This window comes from Taudactylus pleione, unplaced genomic scaffold (genome assembly GCF_031769625.1).
Source record: "Taudactylus pleione unplaced genomic scaffold, aTauple2 ptg000040l, whole genome shotgun sequence".
Lineage (NCBI taxonomy): Eukaryota > Metazoa > Chordata > Amphibia > Anura > Myobatrachidae > Taudactylus > Taudactylus pleione.
In genome coordinates, this window is record NW_028284442.1 from 12,841,397 (window position 1) to 12,865,896 (window position 24,500).

The following is a 24,500-nucleotide window of genomic DNA, read 5'->3' on the forward strand; positions in this document are numbered from 1 at the left end:
TCAGATTGGCCTGCATGTTTGCATGACAGCAAACATCGTTAATGACCCACAGAAGCGCGCATTGTTGGTCATTTGGTGCATAAACACTGGACGATATGAATGATATTGTTGACGTTCATATCGTTCACTTTTATCGTCTAGTGTGTATGGCCCATTACAGTTGTTAAAGATGTAGCCTGCAAATGTTTTGGTAGAGCCAAGCCATGACTGGGAACAGAGTGCAAAAAAAATGTGTATTTTAAATTGTATGGATTTCTCATTTGGAATATTACGATTATGGGGCCTATTCATCAACACTAAAATAACGTTTTTAAGGACATTTTCCTTAATTACCGTTGTTTTAGTATTCATGTAGAGACTTAACACAGGAGATATCACTGATATCTCCTTGCTAAGTCCCCCTGCATTAATTTCCACACTCTCCATACATTAGTATGGGAATAACAAGAGATATGGTAAGAACTTACCTTTGTTATCTCTGTTTCTACGAAGTCCATAGGGTCCACAGGGTTGACCTTGGGGATATAGCTGGATCAGGATCCATGGGCACCACACAGTTAAGCTTTTAGCTCCCAGGATGCACTTGGGTCCTCCTCTATACCCCGCCCCCGAGCCACAGGCACCTCAGTTGGTAAGCAGCCTAGGCCGGAGGAGAATATGGAACAGAGAGAAGGAAGACTGGAACACACAAGAAACCATACTCACAGAAATGGGAGACGGAAAAACCGGTGACCAGTCACACAGCCCATTTAAAGCCAGGTGCGTCAGGGCGGGCGCCCTGTGGACCCTATGGACTTCGTAGAAACAGAGGTAACAAAGGTAAGTTCTTACCATATCTCTTGTTTTCTACTTCAGGGTCCATAGGGGGTCCACAGGGTTGACCTTGGGGATGTCCCAAAGCAGTTCAACTAAGGGCGGGGACGCTCCTGTGCTGAAAGGAGCACCCGGCGCCCAAAGGATGCATCCTGAGAGGCGAAGGTGTCAAACGCATAGAACCTCAAAAACTTTTGAATTGAAGACCAAGTGGCCGCCTTACACAGCTGAACAGCAGAAGCGCCACGTCTAGCAGCCCAAGAGGGACCCACAGAACGAGTGGAATGAGCCTTAACAGAGGCTGGCACAGGTAAACCCTCCTGTGCATAAGCCTCACAAATAACGGAACGAAGCCAATGGGCTAACGTGCTGAAAGGAGTACCCGGCGCCCAAAGGATGCATCCTGAGAGGCGAAGGTGTCAAACGCATAGAACCTCAAAAACTTTTGAATTGAAGACCAAGTGGCCGCCTTACACAGCTGAACAGCAGAAGCGCCACGTCTAGCAGCCCAAGAGGGACCCACAGAATGAGTGGAATGAGCCTTAACAGAGGCTGGCACAGGTAAACCCTCCTGTGCATAAGCCTCACAAATAACGGAATGAAGCCAATGGGCTAACGTTTGTTTGTTGGCAGGCCAACCCCTCTTGTGAAAACCTAAGAGGATAAACAAGGAATCAGACTTCCTAACCGAAGCCGTCCGGTCTACATAAATTCTAAGCGCCCGGACCACATCTAAGGAAGTCTCACCAGCAGAAAGATCAGGGGACTGAAAAGCTGGCACAACAAGTTCCTGATTAATGTGGAACTTCGAGACCACTTTGGGCAAAAACTCAGGACGAGTGCGGAGCACCGCTCTGTCCCTGTGAAAAATCAGGAAAGGAGGGCGACAGGAAAGCGCCCCCAATTCAGACACCCTCCTGTCTGAAGCAATTGCCAGGAGAAAAACAGTCTTAAATGTCAGCCACTTGAACTCCACCGACTCAAGAGGCTCAAACGGAGGACCCTGCAGGACCCGTAGCACCACTGCCAAGTCCCAAGGAGCCACAGGAGGCACAAAGGGAGGCTGGATCCTGAGAACACCTTGGAAAAAGGTGTGAACGTCTGGCAGTATTGCAATCCGCCGTTGACAAGGCGGACACATGAACCTTCAGAGATGCAAGGCGTAAGCCGAGGTCCAATCTTGACTGAAGAAATTCCAAGATCCTACAAACTCGGAACACCTGAGGATCATAATGTCTAGACTCACACCACTGAAAGTAAGTGTGCCACACTCTGTGATAAATCTGTGCTGAAGCAGGCTTGCGTGCCCTGAGCATGGTACCAATAACCGAACTGGAGAAGCCCCGAGACCTCAAGACGGCTGTCTCAAGAGCCACGCCGTCAAAGACAGCCGACCCAGATCCGGGTAAAGGCAGGGCCCCTGAGACAACAGGTCCCGATGCTGAGGAAGAAGGTACGGCAAGTCGATGGAGAGGCTCCTGAGATCGGAGTACCAAGGCCTTCTGGGCCACGCCAGAGCCACCAGCACGAGCGTGCCGCCGTCCTGCTTAAATTTCCGCAGAACCCGAGGAAGTAGGGATATCGGAGGAAACAGATACGCCAGGTGAAAAGACCATTTCACCGACAGCGCGTCCACCAGACTTGCGCCTGCGTCTCTTGTCCTTGACCCGTAAACGGGCAACTTGTGATTGTGACGGGAGGCCATCAAGTCCAGCTCCGGCAGTCCCCATCTGTCCACGAGTAGCTGAAACACCTCTGGGTGAAGCGACCATTCCCCGGGATGCACGTCGGTCCGCTTCCCAATTGAGGACTCCGGGGATGAAGACCGCCGAGATCGCTGGAATGTGACCCTCCGCCCGGGTCAGGATGCGTGACACCTCCGACATCGCTACCCGACTGCGAGTTCCGCCTTGGTGGTTGATATACGCCACCGTGGTGGCGTTGTCGGACTGCACCTGTACCGCCCTTCCGTGAAGAGCGGGGTCGGACGACTGCAGGGCCCTGTATACTGCCCGCAGTTCCAGGATGTTGATGGGAAGTGCTTCTTCCGCAGACCAACGACCCTGGAGAGACAATGAGCCGGTCACTGCCCCCCAACCCCGGAGACTGGCATCGGTCGTGAGCAGGACCCAGTCCGGGATCCAAAAAGGGCGCCCCTCGACGAGATGAGCTGTCTGAAGCCACCAAGCCAAAGATTTCCGAACGTCCGGAGACAACACCAGCACCTGAGAGCGGATCCGGTGAGGTAACCCATTCCATTCCGATAGAATCAACCCCTGCAGGGGCCGGGAATGGAACTGGGCAAATTCCACCATGTCGAATGTCGACACCATGGACCCCAGAACTCTCATAGCCGAATGGACCGACAGGCGGCAACTGCTCAGGCAACTGCGTATCCGCAGCTGTAGGGAGGCGACCTTCTCCGGAGTCAGGAAGATCCTTTGCTGACGCGAATCCAGCAGGGCTCCCAAATGAACCATCCTCTGTGATGGAATCAGGGAGGACTTTTTCCAATTTATCAACCACCTGTGTGCTTGCAGGCAAGCGATCGTCAGGTGGAGATGTTGAAGCAGTACCTCCGGGGAGCTCGCCAGCAACAGGAGGTCGTCCAGATACGGCAGCAGCCGTACATTCAGGCTCCGAAGATGTGCGGCCATGACCGCCATAATCCTCGTGAACACCCTCGGTGCCATGGAGAGACCAAAGAGTAGCGCCCGGAACTGATAGTGGTGTTGAAGGATAGCGAACCTCAGATACCGCTGGTGCGAAGATGCTATCGGAACATGGAGGTAGGCGTCCTGGATGTCCAGGGACACCATGTAATCCCCCGGTTCCATTGCCAGAATGATGGAACGTAACGTTTCCATCCTGAACTTGGGAACTCTGAGGAATTTGTTCAGAGACTTCAAATTGAGGATAGGGCGATGAGAACCATTGGGTTTCTGCACCAGAAACAGAGACAAATAATACCCCGTCCCTCGTTGTGATTGAGGAACGGGAACAATGACCCCTGCTTTCAGCAAGGACTCTATAGCCTCCTGAACCTGTAACACCTTGGTCTTGTCCTGAGAAGGACTCGTGCAGAAAAACTGGTGGGGTGGTCTGTGCCGAAAAGACAGGGCGTACCCCTGGGAGACCACTTCTCGAACCCAGGCATCCGTGGTGGTATTGTGCCAGCACTGGGCAAATAGAAGAAGTCGGCCTCCCACTCTGAGGTCCCCCAGAGGGAGGCCCGTCCCATCAGGCCGCAGGTTTATCTTCCTGCTTGGAAGAAGGGCGCCGAGCACTCCAGGCTTGCTTCTTGGGTTTAGAGGCAGTCTTACTCGCAGACTGTCTCGGGAAGGACTGACCTTTCGCCTTACCCTGAACCCGAAAGGAACGAAAAGCCGAACTCCGAACCTTAGCAGGCAGTGCCGCCGAAGGGAGGAAGGCCGACTTGGATTTAGCCAGGGTATCCACTATTTTGTCCAAGTCCGGACCAAATAGTAATTCCCCATTGAAAGGTAAGGCCTCCAGACCTTTCTTTGAATCAGAGTCCGCTCTCCAGGACCGCAACCATAAGGATCGGCGGGCAGATACCGCTGCAGCCGATACCCGCGAGGTCAGCAGACTAGCATCTAAAGAAGCTTCTCCAATGTAAGAAGCAGCGTCCCTCATTTGTCCCAACAACGCCTGCTGGACATCCGGAGAGTCGTCCGGGAAGGTATCTTCCAATGCATTGGCCCACCCCTCAATGGCCTTGGCCACCCAGGAGATGGCCATGGACGTTCGGGTCACCGCCCCGGAGAGGAAGTAAATAGACTTTAAGCAAGTCTCAACTTTCCTGTCCGTGGGATCCTTCAGCGAGGATATCGACGGTAATGGTAAGGTAGCGCCCCGAGTTAAACGGGTGACATGGGAATCCACCGCCGGTGGAGTTTCCCATTTTTTACAATGTGCCTCAGGGAAGGGATAATTAGAAGCCAACCGCTTCTGAGGAAGGAATCTCTTACTGGCCGCCTGCCAAGCTACCGCCATATGATCCGTCAACTGATCCGACAGGGGAAACACCGCAGAAGCCACCTTAGTTTTTTTGAAACTAGGAAACTTCGACTTAGGAACCGGTGCCTCATCCTCTATAAGAAGAATAGCTCGCACCGCCCTAACTAGTGCTCGCACATTAATGGACGACCTGGTATCCATTTCCTGGACCGAGGCGTCCGAGTCAGTGTCATCAGGGACCTCCCCATCATCTGAGGAACCCTCTGAGTCCGATACCTGAGCAGCCCGTGTCATGAGTGGGCGTTTTGAAATCCTAGAAGGCATGTCAGTCTGCAACATTGACTGAAAAGCCGAGGAAGCGGCCGCCAAATTTTGCACGGAGTTGGAGAGCACATCCACCCAGGGTGGAGGAGTCGCCATAGCGGCTTGAAAAGGTACCACAGGCTGCTGCGGCACAGGGGAAGCCTGTATATACATAGGCAACCCCGCATAGGGACCCACTGACTGAGACCCAGGAGGACTCCGCAATAACTGCGGGACACCCGGGGAATGAGGGATGGTCGGCTGGGGTAACGCCCTAGTAGGGAGAGCAGTCGGGACCGACAGATGGTCCGCAATAGACACCAGCACTTGAGAAAACATCGCCCACGGTGGTTCCTGCATCAGAGAAGGTCTGGATGGGCCAGGAGCCACCTGGCATCGACTACACAGGCCATCCTGGGACAAATCCTCCCTATCCACTCCTGCAGAACAGCGTCCGCAGGAGGCCAACACCGGAGCCACTGAGCGCTCAACCTCCTCGTCTGACATGACAGAATATATTATATAGCCAAAAAAATATATCTGGCAACAGGGCAGAAGTAAACGCACTCACCGGTGTGCTGAACAACAGCCCAAAATATGGCACTGTGTAGCACACAACTGTATGTGACGGACCTCACAAATACGTGATCTATATAAGTGAGGTCAGTAGAAACGCCCCTCGGGGGAGAGGTACACAGGGGGACCGGTCCGCGTGCTCCCTGAGATCTGCGCTGCCACATAGAAAATGGCCCCCAGAGACCTCAGAGGAGGAGTGGCCGTAGAGTCTGCAGCTCAGCGACGCCAGACTGCGTGCTGAAAGGCTCGCTGAGCTGAGGGGAGGAGCCGCTGACAGGGAAGGCTTCCTCCCCTGGCTGGCCATAACCCTAGGGATTCTGGCTTCCCGCATGCCTGTTAACCCTGGTGGTCTAGTGGTCCCACGGGTTATGGGGGGGCCCGCCGCCACTGCCAGCAGCCTCCGGTCTGTCCCCAGGACCGGAGGCTAAAGGACTGCATTTTAAGGCATTCTGCGCGCCGCCGCTAGCCAGCGACGCGCGGCTTACCTGAATTCCCGGCGACTCCGGCAGCAGTCCTGGGAGGTAGACAAAGTCCGGCTAGCACGGACTCTGCCCTCCCGCCGCGATCCCCAGTTCAGTACTGGCGTCGCGGCGCCAGTCGGGGATCAGAGCGGCAGCGTGGGCGTCTGAATAGACAGCCATTCGCTGCCGTCTGTAGTAAAAAGAAAGATTAAATAAAATAAAATCTATGTTAAACTAAAAAAGCTTCTGGGGGCTGCTCCTGCAGCCCCCCCTGCGCGGTGTCCGACTCCGGCCGGGCACCAACTTACACTGAGGTGCCTGTGGCTCGGGGGCGGGGTATAGAGGAGGACCCAAGTGCATCCTGGGAGCTAAAAGCTTAACTGTGTGGTGCCCATGGATCCTGATCCAGCTATATCCCCAAGGTCAACCCTGTGGACCCCCTATGGACCCTGAAGTAGAAATGGAAATTATTGTATTCATCAAATTCCGAAACTTAGGTATTTTCGGAATTTGATGGTGTTACCATACACCACTGTGAGGTGGCGTATAGTAAGTAACACTTACCTGCTTCCAGCTGGGCAGGTCCCCTGGCGTCTTCCTCCATCGCTCTGGACTCTCCTCTGGCTCCGTCTGCTATGCGGTCATGTGTTCTCCCCAGCAGAGCACAATAAAGTTTAGAAAAAAAAAAAAAAAACGTCTTTTTTTCTAAACAGTACTGTTCTTTGCTGGGAGACCACATGACAGCATAGCAGATGGAGCCTGAGGCTGCTGCGCAAGCAGGTAAGTCAGGGACGGGGGGAGGTGAGCGGAGGGGGGTGGGGGGATGCAGGTGAGCGGAGAGGGCAGGGGGGGGACACACACACAAAATTACCGCCGCTGTAGGCAGTGCTGCGCATGCGCTGGCTTTCCGAATGTAACAGCGCATGCGCAGCATGGATTACAGCTGCGGTAAGTTAGTGTAGATAGAGATAACTATCTATTTCATGAAAAGCTGTAATCGCAAAAATGACAGCATTTTGAAATAGACAGTTATGGGGAGGAGGAATGATGAATTCCTCTGGTAATTAGGTAGAACTCCATGCGAGTTCTAAACCTAATTATCTCCAGACAAAGTTTAGGTATGATGAATAGGCCCCTATATCATAATACTAGCACAGTTTACTAAGATCAGCTACCCATATATTACAATTTTTAAAGCTTATAAAAACATATATAATCTGGACATTATGATCACATGCAGTACCTCTAAATGCTCTAGGTTTGCTGTCCTCTGTATAAGCATATTATCCTTCTGCAGCATGTCCCTATATTTGGCAGTTAGCTCATTGTACTGTTTATTGGCCATTTGTAAGTCTGATAAGGGGACACAGTCATCCAAAGTCTTTTGTAATGCAGCCATTTTAAAAGCAGCAATATCCTGTATAAATGAAAAAGAAAATAAGGAAAACATCACACGGGTATCTTAATTTTACATTCAATTTCAGCATTGCTAGATCTCCTGGTTTGTACATACAAGACATGAAACATTAGCCAAATTTAAAGTAGAATTTAACTGTAATATAGTACTATTTTTTCAATCATAACATTTCCAGTTGGAAATAAGACCTTAAAACAGTTAACACTAATTTTATACATTGTCTTATTAAAGTATTTCAATTAGATAATAAACACATTTAATTTGAGCTTTTACAATATATTTCTTCAAGAAACTAACATCTTAATTGAAGCAAAATATCTCTTGCATAATGTTACCTATGAAACAGCTTTTTCAGTTAAACATAAGTATATTTAGTACAACTATGGGTATTTTCCCAAGCCATCAATATAATGTCAATGACTCTTGTGATGTTTAAATAATTAGTTCCTTCATCTTTACTATACAAATACATATATTGATATTTATCAACTCTTGCTACGGTTAAATACGTAAATCCATATTTAAGTACAATCAATAAAGCTAATCTTTCGTTTTTATTGGTTAGTCTTTTATCATTGTGATCCCATAATTAAAATTGGTTGGCACTTCTGTGCATCCCATTAAATATTCTTTGGCTTTGTATCTAATCAAAGCGCAGTCCTGGTGTAATAACTAGCAGCAAAGTTTGTGCAGGCTACAAATTCTGTCAAAAAGCTATACCTGCCATCAAACATCACATTACATTAAACATGCTGCATTAAACAGCACGTCTCTCTTACCAGTAATAGTGTTACCTACTACTAAAGGGACCTCTCATATGCTGGGTCAGCATGGTCCACCTAATGCTCTGCTAACATTTGAACAAGGCAGACGAGCTAGTCCTAACACTGCGTAGCAGTGTCAGTTACCATGCGCAACCAAATCAAACATTATTACTCCCCAGGGAAACACACAGCACCATTGAGTCTAAGCTAAAGCTACTCTGCTATATTGGCAAATATGTATGTTCAGTCCCAATAAATGAAAGAAAACTGCTTGTTTGAAATATATTACTTTAATTTTCTTTGTTCTCCATCTGGACTATATTTACAAAGTTGCAGCTTAGGGGCGGGTTTGACCTCGAAAATTAAAGTGACACGAATATTAAGTGCAAAACATGCTGCACTTTGCATTTAATGTTAGTGCTGCTTTGAATTTTGTAGTCAAACCTGCTATCAAGTGGCTGCTTGAAAAAGTCACCACATAGTAAATGTAAAATACAGAGGCTAGACTACACTCTGCAAAGTTACCACTAGTATAATACACACGGGCACATGGTTCCAGGGGAGCTCACTCAGCAGCCATGTTTTTACTTACTTGTCTTGAGTCATGCGGTGGCAGCAGCACAAGCAAAAAAGGAAAATGGAGCTGCTGCCATCTTCCTATTCCTTTGCGAATGTGCAGTAGAAAGATCACCGGCAACATGACACCTGCGCCATGTTCACGGAGACCTGCTCATGTGAAGTAGGCTCTGTATACTTGCTTGCACCGCTGTAGAGAGAGAAGGGGGCCCGCAAGGAGAATGAACATGGGGCCACTCCACTCAAGTCACTCCTGCCCTTCCTCATTTCTGTGCTGTAGCTTTTGATGTGTATGTATGTATGTATGTATGTATGTACAGTATAGAGAGAGAGACTTATGTCTTACCTGTCAAGTCTTTTTCTTCGACTTCATAGGGGGCACAGGGATGACACTGGTTATAGCCTGGAGAGGAGAATCTGGCCACCAAATAGTTAATTGAAAATACCCACAACGGCAGGAGCGAGGCAGAGGAGAAGGAAGGCTGGCATACATGCAGGACCATACAAGCCATGGAAAGTACAGCCGGACCGGTCACCAAGGAAACACCTCCCAGCAGACAGGTGCGTCAGGGTGGGCGCCCACTGCCCCCTATGGAGTCAAAGCAAAAGACTTAACAGGCAAGAACTTAAGTCTCCTTTTCTTCTTCCTCCACTAGAGAGCACAGGGATGACACTGAGATGACCCAAAGCTGTCCCCTATGGGCGGGGACGCTTCTGAGCTGCAGTGAGCACAGAACACCTGAAGGCGGCTTCTGAGGACGCAATAGTATCAAAAGCGTAAAATCTGATGAAGGTATAAGCAGACGCCCATGTGGCAGCCTTACAGAGCTGTTCTGCAGAAGCCCCACAGCATGCGTCCCAAAAAGTTCCCACTGACCGGGTGGAATGGGCGGTCACCACGGAAGGGGTAGGAAGGTTCGCCAATGAGTAAGCATGGCGAGTGGTAAAGCAGAGCCAGCAGGCTAAGGTCTGCTTAGTAGCTGGCCAGCCCCGCTTATGAACATCATATAAGATAAAATCTCCTGATTAATGTGGAAGCGGGATACCACCTTGGGAAGGTGGCCCAGGCGAGTCCGCAGTACAGCCCTGTCTGAATGGAAAACAAGAAACTGGGAGCGTCATGATAGGGCGCTCAAATCGGACACCCTTCGAACTGATGCAATGGTTAGTAGAAACACAGTTTTCCACGTGAGCCAACGAAAGTCCACAGTCTGCAACGGTTCAAATGGAGCCGACGGGAGTGCTGGGAAAACCAAAGAGATCCCAGGCAGCCACAGGAGAAACAAATGGTGGCTGAATATGGAGAACACACTGAAAAAAAGGTTTGCACTTTCGGTAGCAGAGCTATCTGCCTTTAAAAGAGGACAGACAAGGCCGAAACCTGGACCTTCAAGGATGAGAGCTGGAGACTCAAACTCAGATGTCTCAAGAGCCACCCTGTCAAAGTGTGATGGGCCAGACCCGGATGGCAGGGACCCTGAGACAAAAGATCCGGCCATGGTGGATGGCGCAGACGGGCGTCTGTGTAGAGGCCCAGGAGATCTGCATACCACATGCACAGAGGCCAATCCGGAGCTTAGGGTCCCTCTCTCCAGTTTGAACTTGCGGAGGACCCACGGAATCATTGAGATCGGAGGGAAGACATAAATCAGTGGGAAGGTCCAAGTGCATCTACCAGGAGAGCCTCTGGATCCCTGGAGCGGGACTAATATCTCGGAAGCTTATGGTTGTAGCGAGACGCCATCATGTCGATGTCCGGCAAGCCACAGCATCAAACTAACAGTTGAAAGACGTCCGGATGTAGCGCCCACTCGTCTGCATGGACGTCGTAACGACGATTTTGCATGTCAGGGATGAAGACGGCGAACAGTGCTGGAAGATGGCTGAAAAATCAAAACAAACCCATCAGAGAGATAGCAAAAACATTAGGTGTGGCCAAATCAACTGTTTGGAACATTCCTAAAAAGAAAGAACGCACTGGAGAGCTCAGCAACACCAAAAGACGCGGAAGACCACGGAAAACAACTGTGGTGGATGACAGAATTATTTCCCTGGTGAAGAAAAGCCCTTCACAACAGTTGGCTAAATCAAGAACACTCTCCAGGAGGTAGGTGTATTTGTGTCAAAGTCAACAATCAAGAGAAGATTTCACAAGAGTGAATATAGAGGGTTCACCACAAGATGTAAACCATTGGTTGTTAGGGATAGCTAGGAGGGATGACCCCGAGAAATGTGGAAATCCACTGGGGGAGGAGACTCCCACTTAGCCCTATCCGCTGTAGGGGGAGTTTAAAAAGAAGCAATACGCTTGGATCCTGAAAGCGTCTACTAGGGTGAGTCCATGCCTTGGCTAGGAGGTCTTCTAGCTGCACAGAAGACTGAAATTCTGCCACTGTCTTTTTCTGTCTTTTAAAGATCTAGTAGATTGCTCAGAGTCCTCCACTAGAAGAATAGCTTTCACTGTTCTACGTCTACTGGGGTCGGAGCCTCCACTGGGACAGAAGACGTATCAGACCCAGGACTTTGGGGTAAAATGGATATTGGTCTTATGGATAGATATCAATGTTGATTAGTCTTAATTCTCTCTTCTATTTTTTTATACATTCTGCAACTGTTTTGCTAATTCTACTTATATTCTTTGAATTTTCTTGCATATTTAAGATAGATGAACCGGAATCTTTTGAGAGAATTCACACATTACAATAGGTATCTTGGCTCACCATTATCCATCACTGTGGTGCCAGATAGAGGGATCTTTGGTGTTATTTTAGCAAAGATTAGTAAGGACACATTTGTGCTTCCAGCAGAGAAAGTTTCCTATCATCACCTTTTTCATATTGGCTATATTCATGGGAACATTTAGCCATACCCAACTGCCTCAGTGTCCTTGTCTGCTATGGGGATGGCACTCACCTTGAAGGTTGGTGTTTGCCCATATTTACCAGCACCTGTTATTGAGATGAGACTGGCCAGGCTTTCTTGTGGGGAAGGGAAAATGATGAAGATGGTGATTCATGTCAAACTTGGGGCCTCATTCAGACCCGGTCGCAAGCACTGAGCGCTCGCAACCGGGTCGATGTTTGTCCACTGGGCGTGCGCACGTTGGAGTCGGCTCCGACGTGCGCATGCACAAGACCTGGCTAGCGACGGGCGCTCTGTCGCTACGGGTCTCGCACCAAAGGGGCGAGCTGTCAATGGTGATTGACAGCTCGCCCCATTTGGGAGGCGGGCAGGGGGGGTGGCCGGCCAAACGGAGGGATTCCTGACGGAACGTTTGCCGTTTAGGGGCGGCCCCACTGACATCAGCAATGATGTCAGTGGGGAGCTTCTTGCTCGATCAGAGCAGGAAGCTCCCTCAGGTCTCGTCGCAAGCCCCGATGGTCGCGATGGTCCTGACCATCGCGACCATCAACCTGGTCGCTCGCTAGTGCTGTGGTTGGTAACCCACAGCTTAGCTAGCGACCAGGAGGCCGCACTTCACACCACAAGCGGCCACCCTCATTCAGAGCGACCGCTTGTATCTAGCGATCGACTCTGAATGAGGGCCTTAGTCCCTTGGAGGGAGATTTTCCTTTTCTTCTGATATGTTCCTTAGCTGGATGAAAACCCCTAAAAGCTGGAAATAAAAGAAAAAAGATCACAAGGACTGGGACTTTGCAGAGGTTCTGGTGGGAGAAGAAATTACGGAGCTAGATGTATATAATAATAATGTGAATTTGCATAATATTAATGTGGATGTGAGTTTACATTATATTAATGACAATGTGGGTCTACCTAATGCTAATGCAAAGTTGTATAATTTTAATGACAGTGTGGAATTGCTAAATATAATTAGGTGTTTTTGGTTCTTTCCCTTTTGCCATTCTCTGCTGTTAGAGTCACCTAAAGGTGTTTATGCTGCGGAGACTACTTTTTTGTGAAGCCTGTCCAGATTATCAGATTCTGTTAGTTTCTCTTCCTATTGTTGATGTTCTCAGAAAATAGAGGTTGACCTGGTAGTTATTATAGAACCCTAATGAAAATGGTCTAAGGGCCTGATTCAGACCCACTCGCAAGCAGCTGTCCACTCGCAAGTGGGTCGATGGTGTGCACTGCGCATGCGCACGACGGCGGGAGCTCCGTCGTGCGCATGCGCCAGACGTGACGAGCGAAGGACTTTCCTTCGCTCCTTGTGTCTGATCAAAGGGGGCGTGCTGTCGATGTTGATTGACAGCATGCCCCCTTTGGTGGGCGTGCCGGGGGCGTGCCTCCCAGACGGGGCGTTCCCAAGGGAACGCCTACCGTCAGAAGCCGGCCCACTGACATCACTAGTGATGTCCAATGCCTCGCCGTCTGAAGAGATCTCACAATCCGAACCTTTACCTGATAACGGAGTGTAACTTTCGCGTTGAGCTGGTCTATGCCTAGGAGCCCTATCCTTAGCAAGCATCTGCTGAAAGGACGTGGACACTTGAGCCAACCCCTGTACTGTACTGACTGCGTGAAGACTGCATCCAGGGTGGTTCAGTCATGGGAAGCTGTGGCACAACGACAGGGACAGGTGGTACTGGGACTGTCATGTGGTCTACAAACTGACATTACCCGAGTCAAACATGACGCTCAAGCCGGTTCTTGACTAGAATCCATGGGCACAACCACCTGTTGCAGAGACCCAAAGCAACAGACACACAGGCCATCATGCTTTGGATCCTGTGGAGAAATTACATTAAAACACTTCTTACATGTGCGCAGCGCTGTGGCACTTACTACCCTTGTAGTCTTATTTCTGGACATATTGTGAGTCGCAGAAATTACCACACACACACCCAATCAGAGAGGGTAAAGCAAAAAGGGTCTTTAGGCAGTGTGAAATATATTATTTATAATAAATATATATATATATACACATACATACACAGTCAGGTGCATAAATATTGGAATATTGGGACATTGACAGAATTTTCATATTTTGGCCTCTATTCACCACCACAATGGCTTTGAAATGAAACAAACAATATGTGCTTTAACTGCAGACTTTCAGATTTAATTTGAGGGTAATTACATCCAAATCAGGTGAACGGTGTAGGAATTACAACGGTTTCTATATGTGCCTCCACTTTTTAAGGGGCCAAAAGTAATGGGACTATCAACTCAAAAGCTATTTCATGGACAGGTGTGGGCTATTCCCTCGTTATTTCATTAACAATTAAGCAGGTAAAAGGTCTGGAGTTGATTCTAGGTGTGACATTTGCATTTGGAATCAGTTGCTGTCGACTCTCAATATGAGATCCAAAGAGCTGTCACTATCAGTTAAGCAAGCCATCATTAGGCTGAAAAATCAAAACAAACCCATCAGAGAGATAGCAAAAACATTAGGTGTGGCCAAATCAACTGTTTGGAACATTCTTAAAAAGAAAGAATGCACCGGAGAGCTCAGCAACACCAAAAGACCCGGAAGACCACGGAAAACAACTGTGGTGGATGACAGAATTATTTCCCTGGTGAAGAAAAACCCCCTTCACAACAGTTGGCCAAATCAAGAACACTCTCCAGGAGGTAGGTGTATTTGTGTCAAAGTCAACAATCAAGAGAAGATTTCACAAGAGTGAATATAGAGGGTTCACCACAAGATGTAAACCATTGGTGAGCCACAAAAACAGGAAGACCAGATTAGAGTTTGCCAAACAACATCTAAAAAAGCCATTACAGTTCTGGAACAACATCCTATGGACAGATGAGACAAAGATGAACTTGTACCAGAGTGATGGGAAGAGAAGAGTATGGAGAAGGAAAGGAACTGCTCATGATCCAAAACATACCACCTCATCAGTGAAGCATGGGGGTGGTAGTGTCAAGGCGTGGGCATGTATGGCTGCCAATGGAACTGGTTCCCTTGTATTTATTGATGATGTGACAAAAGCAGCAGAATTAATTCTAAAGTGTTTTGGGCAATATTATATGCTCATATTCAGTCAAATGCTTCAGAACTCATTGGACGGCGCTTCACAGTGCAGATGGACAATGATCCGAAGCATACTGAAAAAGCAACCAAAGAGTTTTTTAAGGCTCTATAGTGGAATGTTATGCAATGGCCAAGTCAATCCCCTGACCTGAATCCGATTGAGCATGCATTTCACTTGATGAAGACAAAACTGAAGGGAAAATGCCCCAAGAACAAGCAGGAACTGAAGACATTTGCAGTAGAGGCCTGGCAGAGCATCACCAGGGATGAAACCCAGCGTCTGGTGATGTCTATGCATTCCAGACTTCAGGCTGTAATTGCCTGCAAAGGATTTGCAACAAAGTATTAAAAAGTGAAAGTTAGATTTAAGATTGATTAGTTTGTCCCATTACTTTTGTCCCCTTAAAAAGTGGGAGACACATATAGAAACCACTGTAATTCCTACACCGTTCACCTGATTTGGATGTAATTACCCTCAAATTGAATCTGAAAGTCTGCAGTTAAAGCACATCTTGTTTGTTTCATTTCAAAGCCATTGTGGTGGTGAATAGAGGCCAAAGTATGAAAATTCTGTCAATGTCCCAATATTTATGCACCTGATTATATTTATTTATATATATATATATATATATATATATATATAAAAGGATGTCTCTCAGTAACCAGTAACACAGGTACAGACACACAAGTAAAGTACACTTACACACAGACCACTTAATGCAGAAAAATATGGGCTGGATAAGCTCAGCAAACTAGCCTAAACAGCAGGTAGGAGCAGTGAATTAAGCACTCGGTGCAGGCTATAGAGGAGACAGGGGCCCAGCTTCCCTCTCCAACGCTGGGGTGGGCAATGCTGTAAAATGGCCGCCCCGTGTCTAGGAGGGAAGGGAGGAACTGCCTGGGGCTTACTGGTCTCATAGGGAAAGCAAGCCACAGGGGTGAGGGAGTGGCGAACAGGGAAGCACTAACCTCCACCCGTCTGGCATCACCATCAGGGAACATGGTCACTGCTGCTAAGAAGCAGCCTTTGCTCCATGTAATAGTCCCAGGTGGTCTAGTGGTGAGTGCGGTCAGAACGGAAGCCCATGCCGTCGGAGGTAAACCTGCTCCAGCGCTGACAGACGCGAACCCACGGCTCCCTGCATGCAGGGAGCCATCTTACCTGCTTTCCTCGCTGTGCGCCTGGTGCAGCTCCTGATATGTGAGAGTCTGTGACTAAAGTCACTGACCCAGTCGCTAGTGCTGCAGCCGCCGGCGCTGGGGTGGTGGAGCTGCAGTGGTGGCGGCCTATGGGACGCCTTACACTGCCCCACTATGCAGTAATGTAGTGAAACACTTATGTAAAATAAAGTAAATAAAATAAAATATGGGAGGACCATCTAACACAGCACCCTGAAAATGATGGCCAGCTCCTGCTTGGCACCAAACTCAAACTGAGGCCCAGGGGCTGGGGGCGGGGTATAGAGGAGAGGGAGCCTGGGCTTGTGGGAATTTTCAATTAACAAACTGGTGCCCAGACTCTCCTCTTCAGGCTGTACACTGGGTACAGCCTGGAGAGGTCATCCCTGTGCCCCCTAGTTGAGAAAGAAGAAAAAAATTAAAAATAAAATAAATAATATATATATATCTTGCATACACACACACATATATATATTCAATATGAAACAAGTGGTGTTCAATTTGGCATCTTACTGTAAGATTAAAAAGAAAAACAGGAATGATGAAAATGGAATTTTGTTTTGAGAGAGGTCAAACTCACCAGAACTTCATGCAGCCATAGCATTCACTCACAGTTTTCAGGGTATATAACAAAATAATTCCATGTGCTTGTTTGTACATCAGAAAATACATGTAGCTGTTGAATGAGGTGCACATAGACAAATGTGGCAAAACAGTAGGTAATTCAAGACTGATCTACTTTACATTACATAAAGGAATTAGCCAAAAGAGCATTATTACTTTTGTAAAACCTATTTTAACTGAAAGAAGCTTATACACATTACCTTATATCTCTGCAGATACCCAATTCTTTCTCCTACAGTAGCCTCCATGTCAGAGATCTCATTCTTCAGTTTGTCATTTTCTTTCCGCAAATGCTGTTCCATTTCCAATAATGTTGTGTATCGCCTAGTCAGTGACTTCTCATTAACTCGCAGTACGGTCATTTTTCTGGCGTTTTCTGCAGTCATCCTTTTCATTTCATCTGGATCCATCTTTAGTGTTTCTAACACATTCTGTGGTGAGAGTAAGGTGAAAAAAAATGGTTACACAGCTCTATTTATTTACCTTTTAAGGACCCTGAGTTAGCAACTGGTCATTGTTCTATTAGTTAGGCATGAAGGAACCTTTAGGTACATCTCTGTGCACTTTCCGAGTAGGACCAATGATATTTTATTTGCCATGAGATTACATGTGGGCTATACCATCCTTGTAGAAACATTATTCTATTCACATTGCTCAACTTTTGATGCTGTACGGTTGTATTGTTGATCTGCCGCTGTTGGCTTTTTATTGAGAAGTGCCTAATCAATTGCCTGATTTGACATTTATGCTTCTAACCCTTGGTTGAATATATGTTACAAGATGCTTTCCTTACTTACTCCAGACCATATTATGCACATTGAAATTGAATAAACATACATGTGATATTGCAAGAAATTGATTTTGTTAACCTGAAATAGCCAATAGAGTTTCTACCTACAATAGCCGTTAGGGTTTCTTTATATCTTTATAAAATAACTAAAAAAACACTCTGCATACTGTGCAAAAAGTAATTAGCTGTGGCTTTTCTTAATCTCACTCCATGTGATTTTAAGCGAAGGTAAATGAGCAATGTTAATAGTATTTCAGCAAGAACAGTATTAATTATAACCCTCAACCTGCTCTCCCATATTTCTGGTAGGGAACCAGCTCTATATAGAAGCATAGATTTATTTTACATTTTTCTTTTTAATATTTTTGTCTGTTGAGGCAGAACCAACAGAAAGGTGCAATTTTAAAGAGGTAAAAGCAATATTAACGTGTGAAGAGTGGCTACTCAACGCTTTAATAAACAGACTTGTAGATCAGGCACTTAGTGTTTACTTGTGCCAGTGAATGAAGCTGTAACTTACCATATATTCTCTCACTTGTACTGCATCCTGTTCTCTATGACTTGTCAGTTTTGAATTTTCTTCTTTGAGCTTCTCCGCCTCCAGCTGCCAGGATTCTCTTTCACTACATTAATGCATAAATGTAAGAGAACGTTCTTTATGTAATATTCTTAGAGGGCACCTATTGCCAAAAAAGGTCATAGCTCCCAAAAGCTTTAAAAAAATGCTACAAAAAGAATCTATTTGAATAAGGAACTATTTAAAACAGATTGGTGGATGCCAAAGAACAAAATTTACATTAGTGGTCTCCAACGTTAATTGAAGTGTGAGCTACTTGCGAAAAATGAAACCTCCTGAAGAGCTACTAAAATTGTAGAAAAAGAAATCTGGCTAATAACCGTACAACTGAAGGTCATTTAATGAAAAATGTTTCATAGAAAACAACAATGCATTTATTACAATGATATCATTGTAATTTGTAAATAGAGTTTAAGAACAGGCAAATTTCACTGTTAATTCCCGGCTCCAAGGAGGTAAGTGCAGTAAAAGAGCATAAGAAATAGGCAGAAATGCTGTGTGATTTTCCGGCAGGGCGGGAGTCCTGCAGTGGGTGGAACCACGGAGAAGCACAACAGGTGATTGCTGTAGAGGCTGCGACAATAACCTGATGTGCTTCCCTGTGGCTCCACCAGCGCGCGTCAGAGGTCACTTTCTCCTAGTTGACTCAGCAGTGTTGCAGCTAGGTGAGCTACCAAGATTAACACCGTGAGCCACTGGTAGCTCGCGAGCTACGAGTTGGCGACCACTGATCTACAGCTACTGCTTTGTTTCTGTTTTATTTTTAAACTACTGTATGTTTTACTTTACATGTTTCAGTTTTAAAAATAAGAAAATTATATCAAATTTAAATTCTAGATTTAAGATTCTGTAGTTTGAAAGAATTAGTTGAAATTTTTTCAAGGCACTAGTATAAAAAAACTGTATACATATAAACACATATTTACCTCTGATATTCCTTGTAGATCAGGCCTTGCTGATGCCGCATCACTGCATATTTTCTCTTGTAGTCCTCTAATGCTTCCTCTAACTTCAATACTGATTGTTCTTTCAAGTCGATTTCCTGCGAACATGGGGGAATAAAAAATAACTTACCATTGTTTTAGCAGTGCAATGTATTCAATGCAGTACAAGATTGCAAATCAATATCAGAGATTATCTTTCAATACGTACTGTATTGAATAAAAAGTGAAGTGTAAATATTTTAAACCATTGTTATGCAGCCCAATAACCAAAATGAGCACAGTATTAGATGAATCATCATGCAGGATGACTTCAAATGTCAAAGAGATTTAGTGCAGAGGGTTTCATACAAAAGGTTGAGAATGATTTGGTTGACACAGAAATGGTTGACACGTAGGCACTTACCAGAGGGGGGCTTTTAGGGACCAAGGGGATGGTTAGGGTGAAGATTATGATTATAAAAAAAAATTGTCAACCATTTCTGTGTCGACCATTTTTCATGTCGACCTTTTGAACCTGTCAACCATCTGTACGGTCTAACTTTTGCCATGCCGATGTTTTTCAATGTCGACCAAATCATTGTCAACCTTTGTTGACCCAGTGCACAATATGGCTTTAAAGAGATTACCTGCAGAAGATGTAAGAGATACTCGTTCAGAGAGTTGATGAGGTTGGTGCTGGAGAGAGGCATTCCTTCAGGGAGGTTCACAGCTTTGAACACAATGTTTGCTCCTTCTGACTGACGCAGAAGTGTAACTTCCCTTTCAAGATGCAAAACCTAGGAAATCAGGCAAATCTGTACATTCAATATGTGGAAGTATTGCAGTAACCAGATTTGATATATTAATTGTTTTATACAGTGAGGTTGGAACTGTAGAAAGTATAGAATCAGATTTGACAAAACATATAGTAGTCAGAGTCTGGATCTCAGACCTGCTAACAACTAGGAAGCATAAAACATAAAAAGAACATTTTCCAAATGACTTTGCATTTAATCTGCACTCTCCCATGAAGATGTTAAAAAAAAAAAACACAATTTACATTTTCTACTTTTGATTGGTCTCGTACCACTGTACATAATACAGTTGGTTGTTAACCATGAGACAGGGTAGATCAGCCATGTACCTTTTCATTGGCTTTTGCTAGTAAGTTTGAAAACTGTACAGCTTCTTTCCGTGATCCTTTAAGCTCTTGCCTTAACTCCTCATTCCTGCCTGCAAGTTGATCAACTTGGGCTTTTAGATGCAAACCAACATCAAATATGCCACCAGAATTCTTTGCTTCAATAGCCTGAAAGATGAACAGCATGTTTTAATCTTCATAAACACACACATGAATTTGGATGCCTAATGCTGTGAAATCTGTCCACTTGTGAAAGACAGGGGGTCTTCACCTTTCCACCAATATCCATAAATTCATGCAAATATAAGTATATATTATTTTTTTTCTCTAACAAGTTAAAAAACAAATCTACATGGGACATTACTGGTGGTGACAGCAGGGGATATGGATCCACTAAAGAGATATTAAAAACTTTTTTTTCCTAACTATTAATTAAACGCATTTGAACTATTAGTTACCTACTACCTGTTCAATGGCAGAAGCCACTGGCATTCCTGCAGGGTCAGGATGTTAGCCATCTCTTGAACAGTATCATGTGAAGATATAGCCGCCAAATCACTTATCCCTATGCACAGGTAGCCAACCAGTACCAACCAATAAAAATGTGATTGGCTTTCTCTCATACAAGAAATAAAAAAATGGAACACAACGTACACTAAGTACAAACAGAAAACATTTTTTTTTTGGACCAGCTTTATTGGATAAATTTATCAAACCATGTCTAAATGAAATAATTCACCACAGCGTATCTCCAAATAAGATTTTTCCTCAATGTACACTGATACTTCAGTAATGCTCAGTAAGTATATGGCATATAATTAAATCACAACTTGGTGAATATGTATCCACTGACTGTCTTGGATTTTACCTTAGCAACCCATTGTGACTTCCCACTTATTTTAATACTGTTATGTGAATGCTCAATTATGTGATTTAATGTAGCCTCATCTCCTTTTCCTTTCTGTATCCCCAGACAATCCTATGAACATCTTAAAAAAAATAATGTGTGGGTGAAAAAAAGAAACCACATTTGAAAACAAAAAAGGAAAAATAAGAATTTACTGTTTTTTTTTAAATGTTCTTTTTATTGTGTTTTCATAGAGTACAGTTTGTCTCTCTTTGAACCTTTATTTAATGTGTTTTCAAGTGTTACTCACATGAACCAGTCGTTCTAGACTAGGGATAATTAGTGTGGCTTCATCTCCTTTCTGAGAGTCCGTAATGGCTTGTAATATTTCTCCCATCCCTTGTTGAAGTTGTTTATTTTCTTCAGATAGCTCTTTCACTAGACAACAAAATAATTTGATGAAAATTAATTATTTACAATTAACATTTAAAGCTAAAATAACAAGTAGTGAAAAGAAGATTTTCAATAATAATAAATCTGGCAAAAATAAATACTTTATTTTTCATTTATTTGGAGTCACAAAATCCCTGCACGTAAAACATACAAACTGCTTAACCACAATATTGTACAGGCAAGAACATAACATTACATATACACATAAATACATGGTTGCAGTGCTTTGATAACACTTTTATGTAGAGAATGCAGATGTGTTCTCATACACCCAGCCTCAATATGACATGCGTCACGAGACTCCTGGCGTAAGTGAGCTGCCAGGTTCTGTGAGACTCTGTTTGTGCTTTTTTGTCCAAAAACGCATCTTAGTCGCAATCCGATTCAACTAAGACGCACCACAAGTCTGCACGGATTCATTTGATATGCAGCACTTGTATACCGGTGCGTGACTGACTCTGTATATGAAGCAAAATGGAACTTGGGCCCTGATTCAGAGCCACTCGTAAGCGGACGCTCGTTCGTTCTGACCGATGTTCGCACATCTGCGCATGCGTACGGATTTTAATACGCATGCGCGAACCAGTCAGTGCGGCCGAAAATCGTGTGCTCGCTAAATAGCGAATGCCTGCTATTTTGAGTGACAGAAGGATGCGTATGTGGGTGGTAACAGGGGAAGGTGCTTGAAAACGGGGGTGTGGAATTCGAACGCAGGCGTGCTTAAAGGTCAAAACGGGCATTTTAAGGGAGTGCATAATTAATACAGCAGCGTCATTGACCACGTCACTTGGTTTATTTTTACTCAGAACTGCTCGCAAAATAGCGGTTGAAAAAACCAGCCACAAGAATAGCGAGCAGTTCATACGCTGTTCGATGTACTCGATTAATCTAATAAATAGTGGACATGACGTATGGTGCGAGCGGCAAGGGGGCGTATTTTTCAAAATTACAACCGCAAGTTTTGCTCGCTCGTTCAGACTTAGAGGCGTGAACAGACCGCAATTAGCGAACGGTTCATTTGAATAGCCACCCCTTGTTTTAGAACGAACGTCCGCAAATAGCGAGCGGCTCTGAATGAGGGCCTTGGTGTGGAAAAAAGCTGCGGCTGCTGCATTGTAGCACTTCGTTTACAGATTCAGAATCAGTTACACAGATAAACATATGTCACATATCAAATTATCAGTGCAGTCCTGTGGTACGTCCTAGTCACATCACGACTAAGATTAATTTTCGGGTGAAAAAAAGATGCAAGAAAGATGCTCTGCGCAAGAGACCTGGCAGCCGACAGGGGCTGTTTGGCTCGTGTATGAGGACACATCTGCATAACTTGCACGTTACAGATATGTGCTTTATTTTTCTTTTTGCAAAATATAGTAAATCCTGTGAATTTGGAGAAAAGCTTTACTTACCCTTAGATTTTAATTCTGCAACAATGGTTTTGCTTCGTTCTAGTTCTCTTTCTTTGTCATTTAACTGTTTTGTCAGATGTTCATTCTAAAAATAAAAATGTTAGGAAATAATGTGCAGCAGTAAAACCAAAACAGTCAACCCTTGGGTCCTATGATACAATTGCACCTTCTGCATCTCTATGTCCCCCCTTCACTCATAATGTAACTGTTCTAGATGATCTATAGCAAGGGTGAGGAACCTTTTTTCTGCCAAGGGCCATTTTGATATATACAACATTATTTGTGGGCCGGGGCAGGCCACGCTCCCTCCATGTGACGTCACACATCCTAAGGATGCTCCGGGGAGCTGTAAAGACAGCTGTGTGACCGTATGAAGCGTCCTAAGGACGCCCCAGGTGACACTGCTATATATATTCTGTCTGCAGGGTGCCATTCTAGGCAGAGAAAAGCTCAGAGGGCCAAACCAAATGACTCCGTGGACCTTAAGGGGCCTATCCATTATACGACTTTGTGAACAAATCTGGAGGCTTTGGTCGCATTGTTCACAAAGTCGGGTAATGGATAGCCGGCAAGGACCAGCGATGTGCGTGCACTCTGGGTACTTGCCGACCCCGACTATCTACTGAACATGCCAGTCAACCTGACAACGTTCGTCAGGTTCAGCATGTTCAAAAATAGGAGGTCGGACTCCTGCACTGAATGACGTTCACACCTCGGTGACCTGAAGGTCTGAACTCTAGATGTTCAGTAGTTCAGGTCCCTAGTGGATAGGCCCCTTTATACGGCCCCTGGGCCTGAGGTTTTCCATCCCTGATCTATAGGCTCAAATATCCCATAAAACTTTTTCCATTATGAACAGTTACAGGAATAGTCTCCTTCTAGCCTTCAAAAACAAATCTATAAATTATAGAAAAATTAAATTTTCAGTGGCAAATATTAATTTATCTGGAAATCATTAAAAGTATAAAAAAGTGTAGGATGGTACAAAAGACTACCAGTAAACTGACTCTGAGTACAGAGTGACAAGATCATTTAACAAATTGAGTAAAAACAAGCTGTTGCACTGAAGGCAGTGAACTGGCCACACTAGGGCCTATTTGTGTAGTCATTCTCTCAGCAAGTAGCTACCAGATCCTAATCTCATCTGTGAGGCAGGGCTTCTCTATGCCTGGCTGGGAGGGACAGAAAGAGAGGACAGTGCAGGGTACAGGCGCCACACTGGCATGACATGTTAGTGCTGTTGTGGCCTGACCAGAGAGCATGGAAAAAGTGTAGGTATAGCAGCAGCGGCTTACAAAATCTGCAGCCATAGCCAGTGTGATCTAGAAACAGGATGACATCTTGGGAGATATCCTTGAATTTTGTGGTAGGAGAATTCAGCAACACCCTCAGCAGCTATCTAAAACTACCTAACTGTAGCTCCATCCTTGCATGAGGAATTTACTCAAAAGAGAATATGTTATTTATTTATCGAAATTCTGAACATGTTACAACAGGGCAAACACCAGCATTGATGTTCCTCAGCAGAAGCTCAAGATCTTATTTTGACATATTGAAAGCAGACATATGTAAACAAGCCCTTAAACAAATAATGCAAACATACAGTATGCATCAACCACCAAGTAAACATTTAAATGTTGGTAAAGAAGTGTTAAAACAATGTTATCAAGATGACAAAAGGAAACCAGGAAGCACGCATCATCAGCAACATAGCGAATACACACT

The 24,500-nt window shown here is 45.3% G+C and overlaps 1 protein-coding gene across 1 annotated transcript in view; it reads right to left on the minus strand.

Moving 5' to 3' along the window:
- Positions 1 to 24,500, minus strand: part of CEP290 (centrosomal protein 290) — a 186,737-nt gene that overhangs the window by 98,855 nt on the left and 63,382 nt on the right. Inside the window, exons 18-25 of the mRNA XM_088454395.1 lie at positions 22,776 to 22,860; positions 21,224 to 21,351; positions 20,070 to 20,234; positions 19,573 to 19,722; positions 18,929 to 19,044; positions 17,946 to 18,048; positions 16,836 to 17,066; positions 7,378 to 7,551 (exon numbers count right to left, since the gene is read on the minus strand). Coding sequence (XP_088310521.1) covers positions 7,378 to 7,551; positions 16,836 to 17,066; positions 17,946 to 18,048; positions 18,929 to 19,044; positions 19,573 to 19,722; positions 20,070 to 20,234; positions 21,224 to 21,351; positions 22,776 to 22,860 — 1,152 coding nt within the window. The remainder of the gene's footprint in view (positions 1 to 7,377; positions 7,552 to 16,835; positions 17,067 to 17,945; positions 18,049 to 18,928; positions 19,045 to 19,572; positions 19,723 to 20,069; positions 20,235 to 21,223; positions 21,352 to 22,775; positions 22,861 to 24,500) is intronic.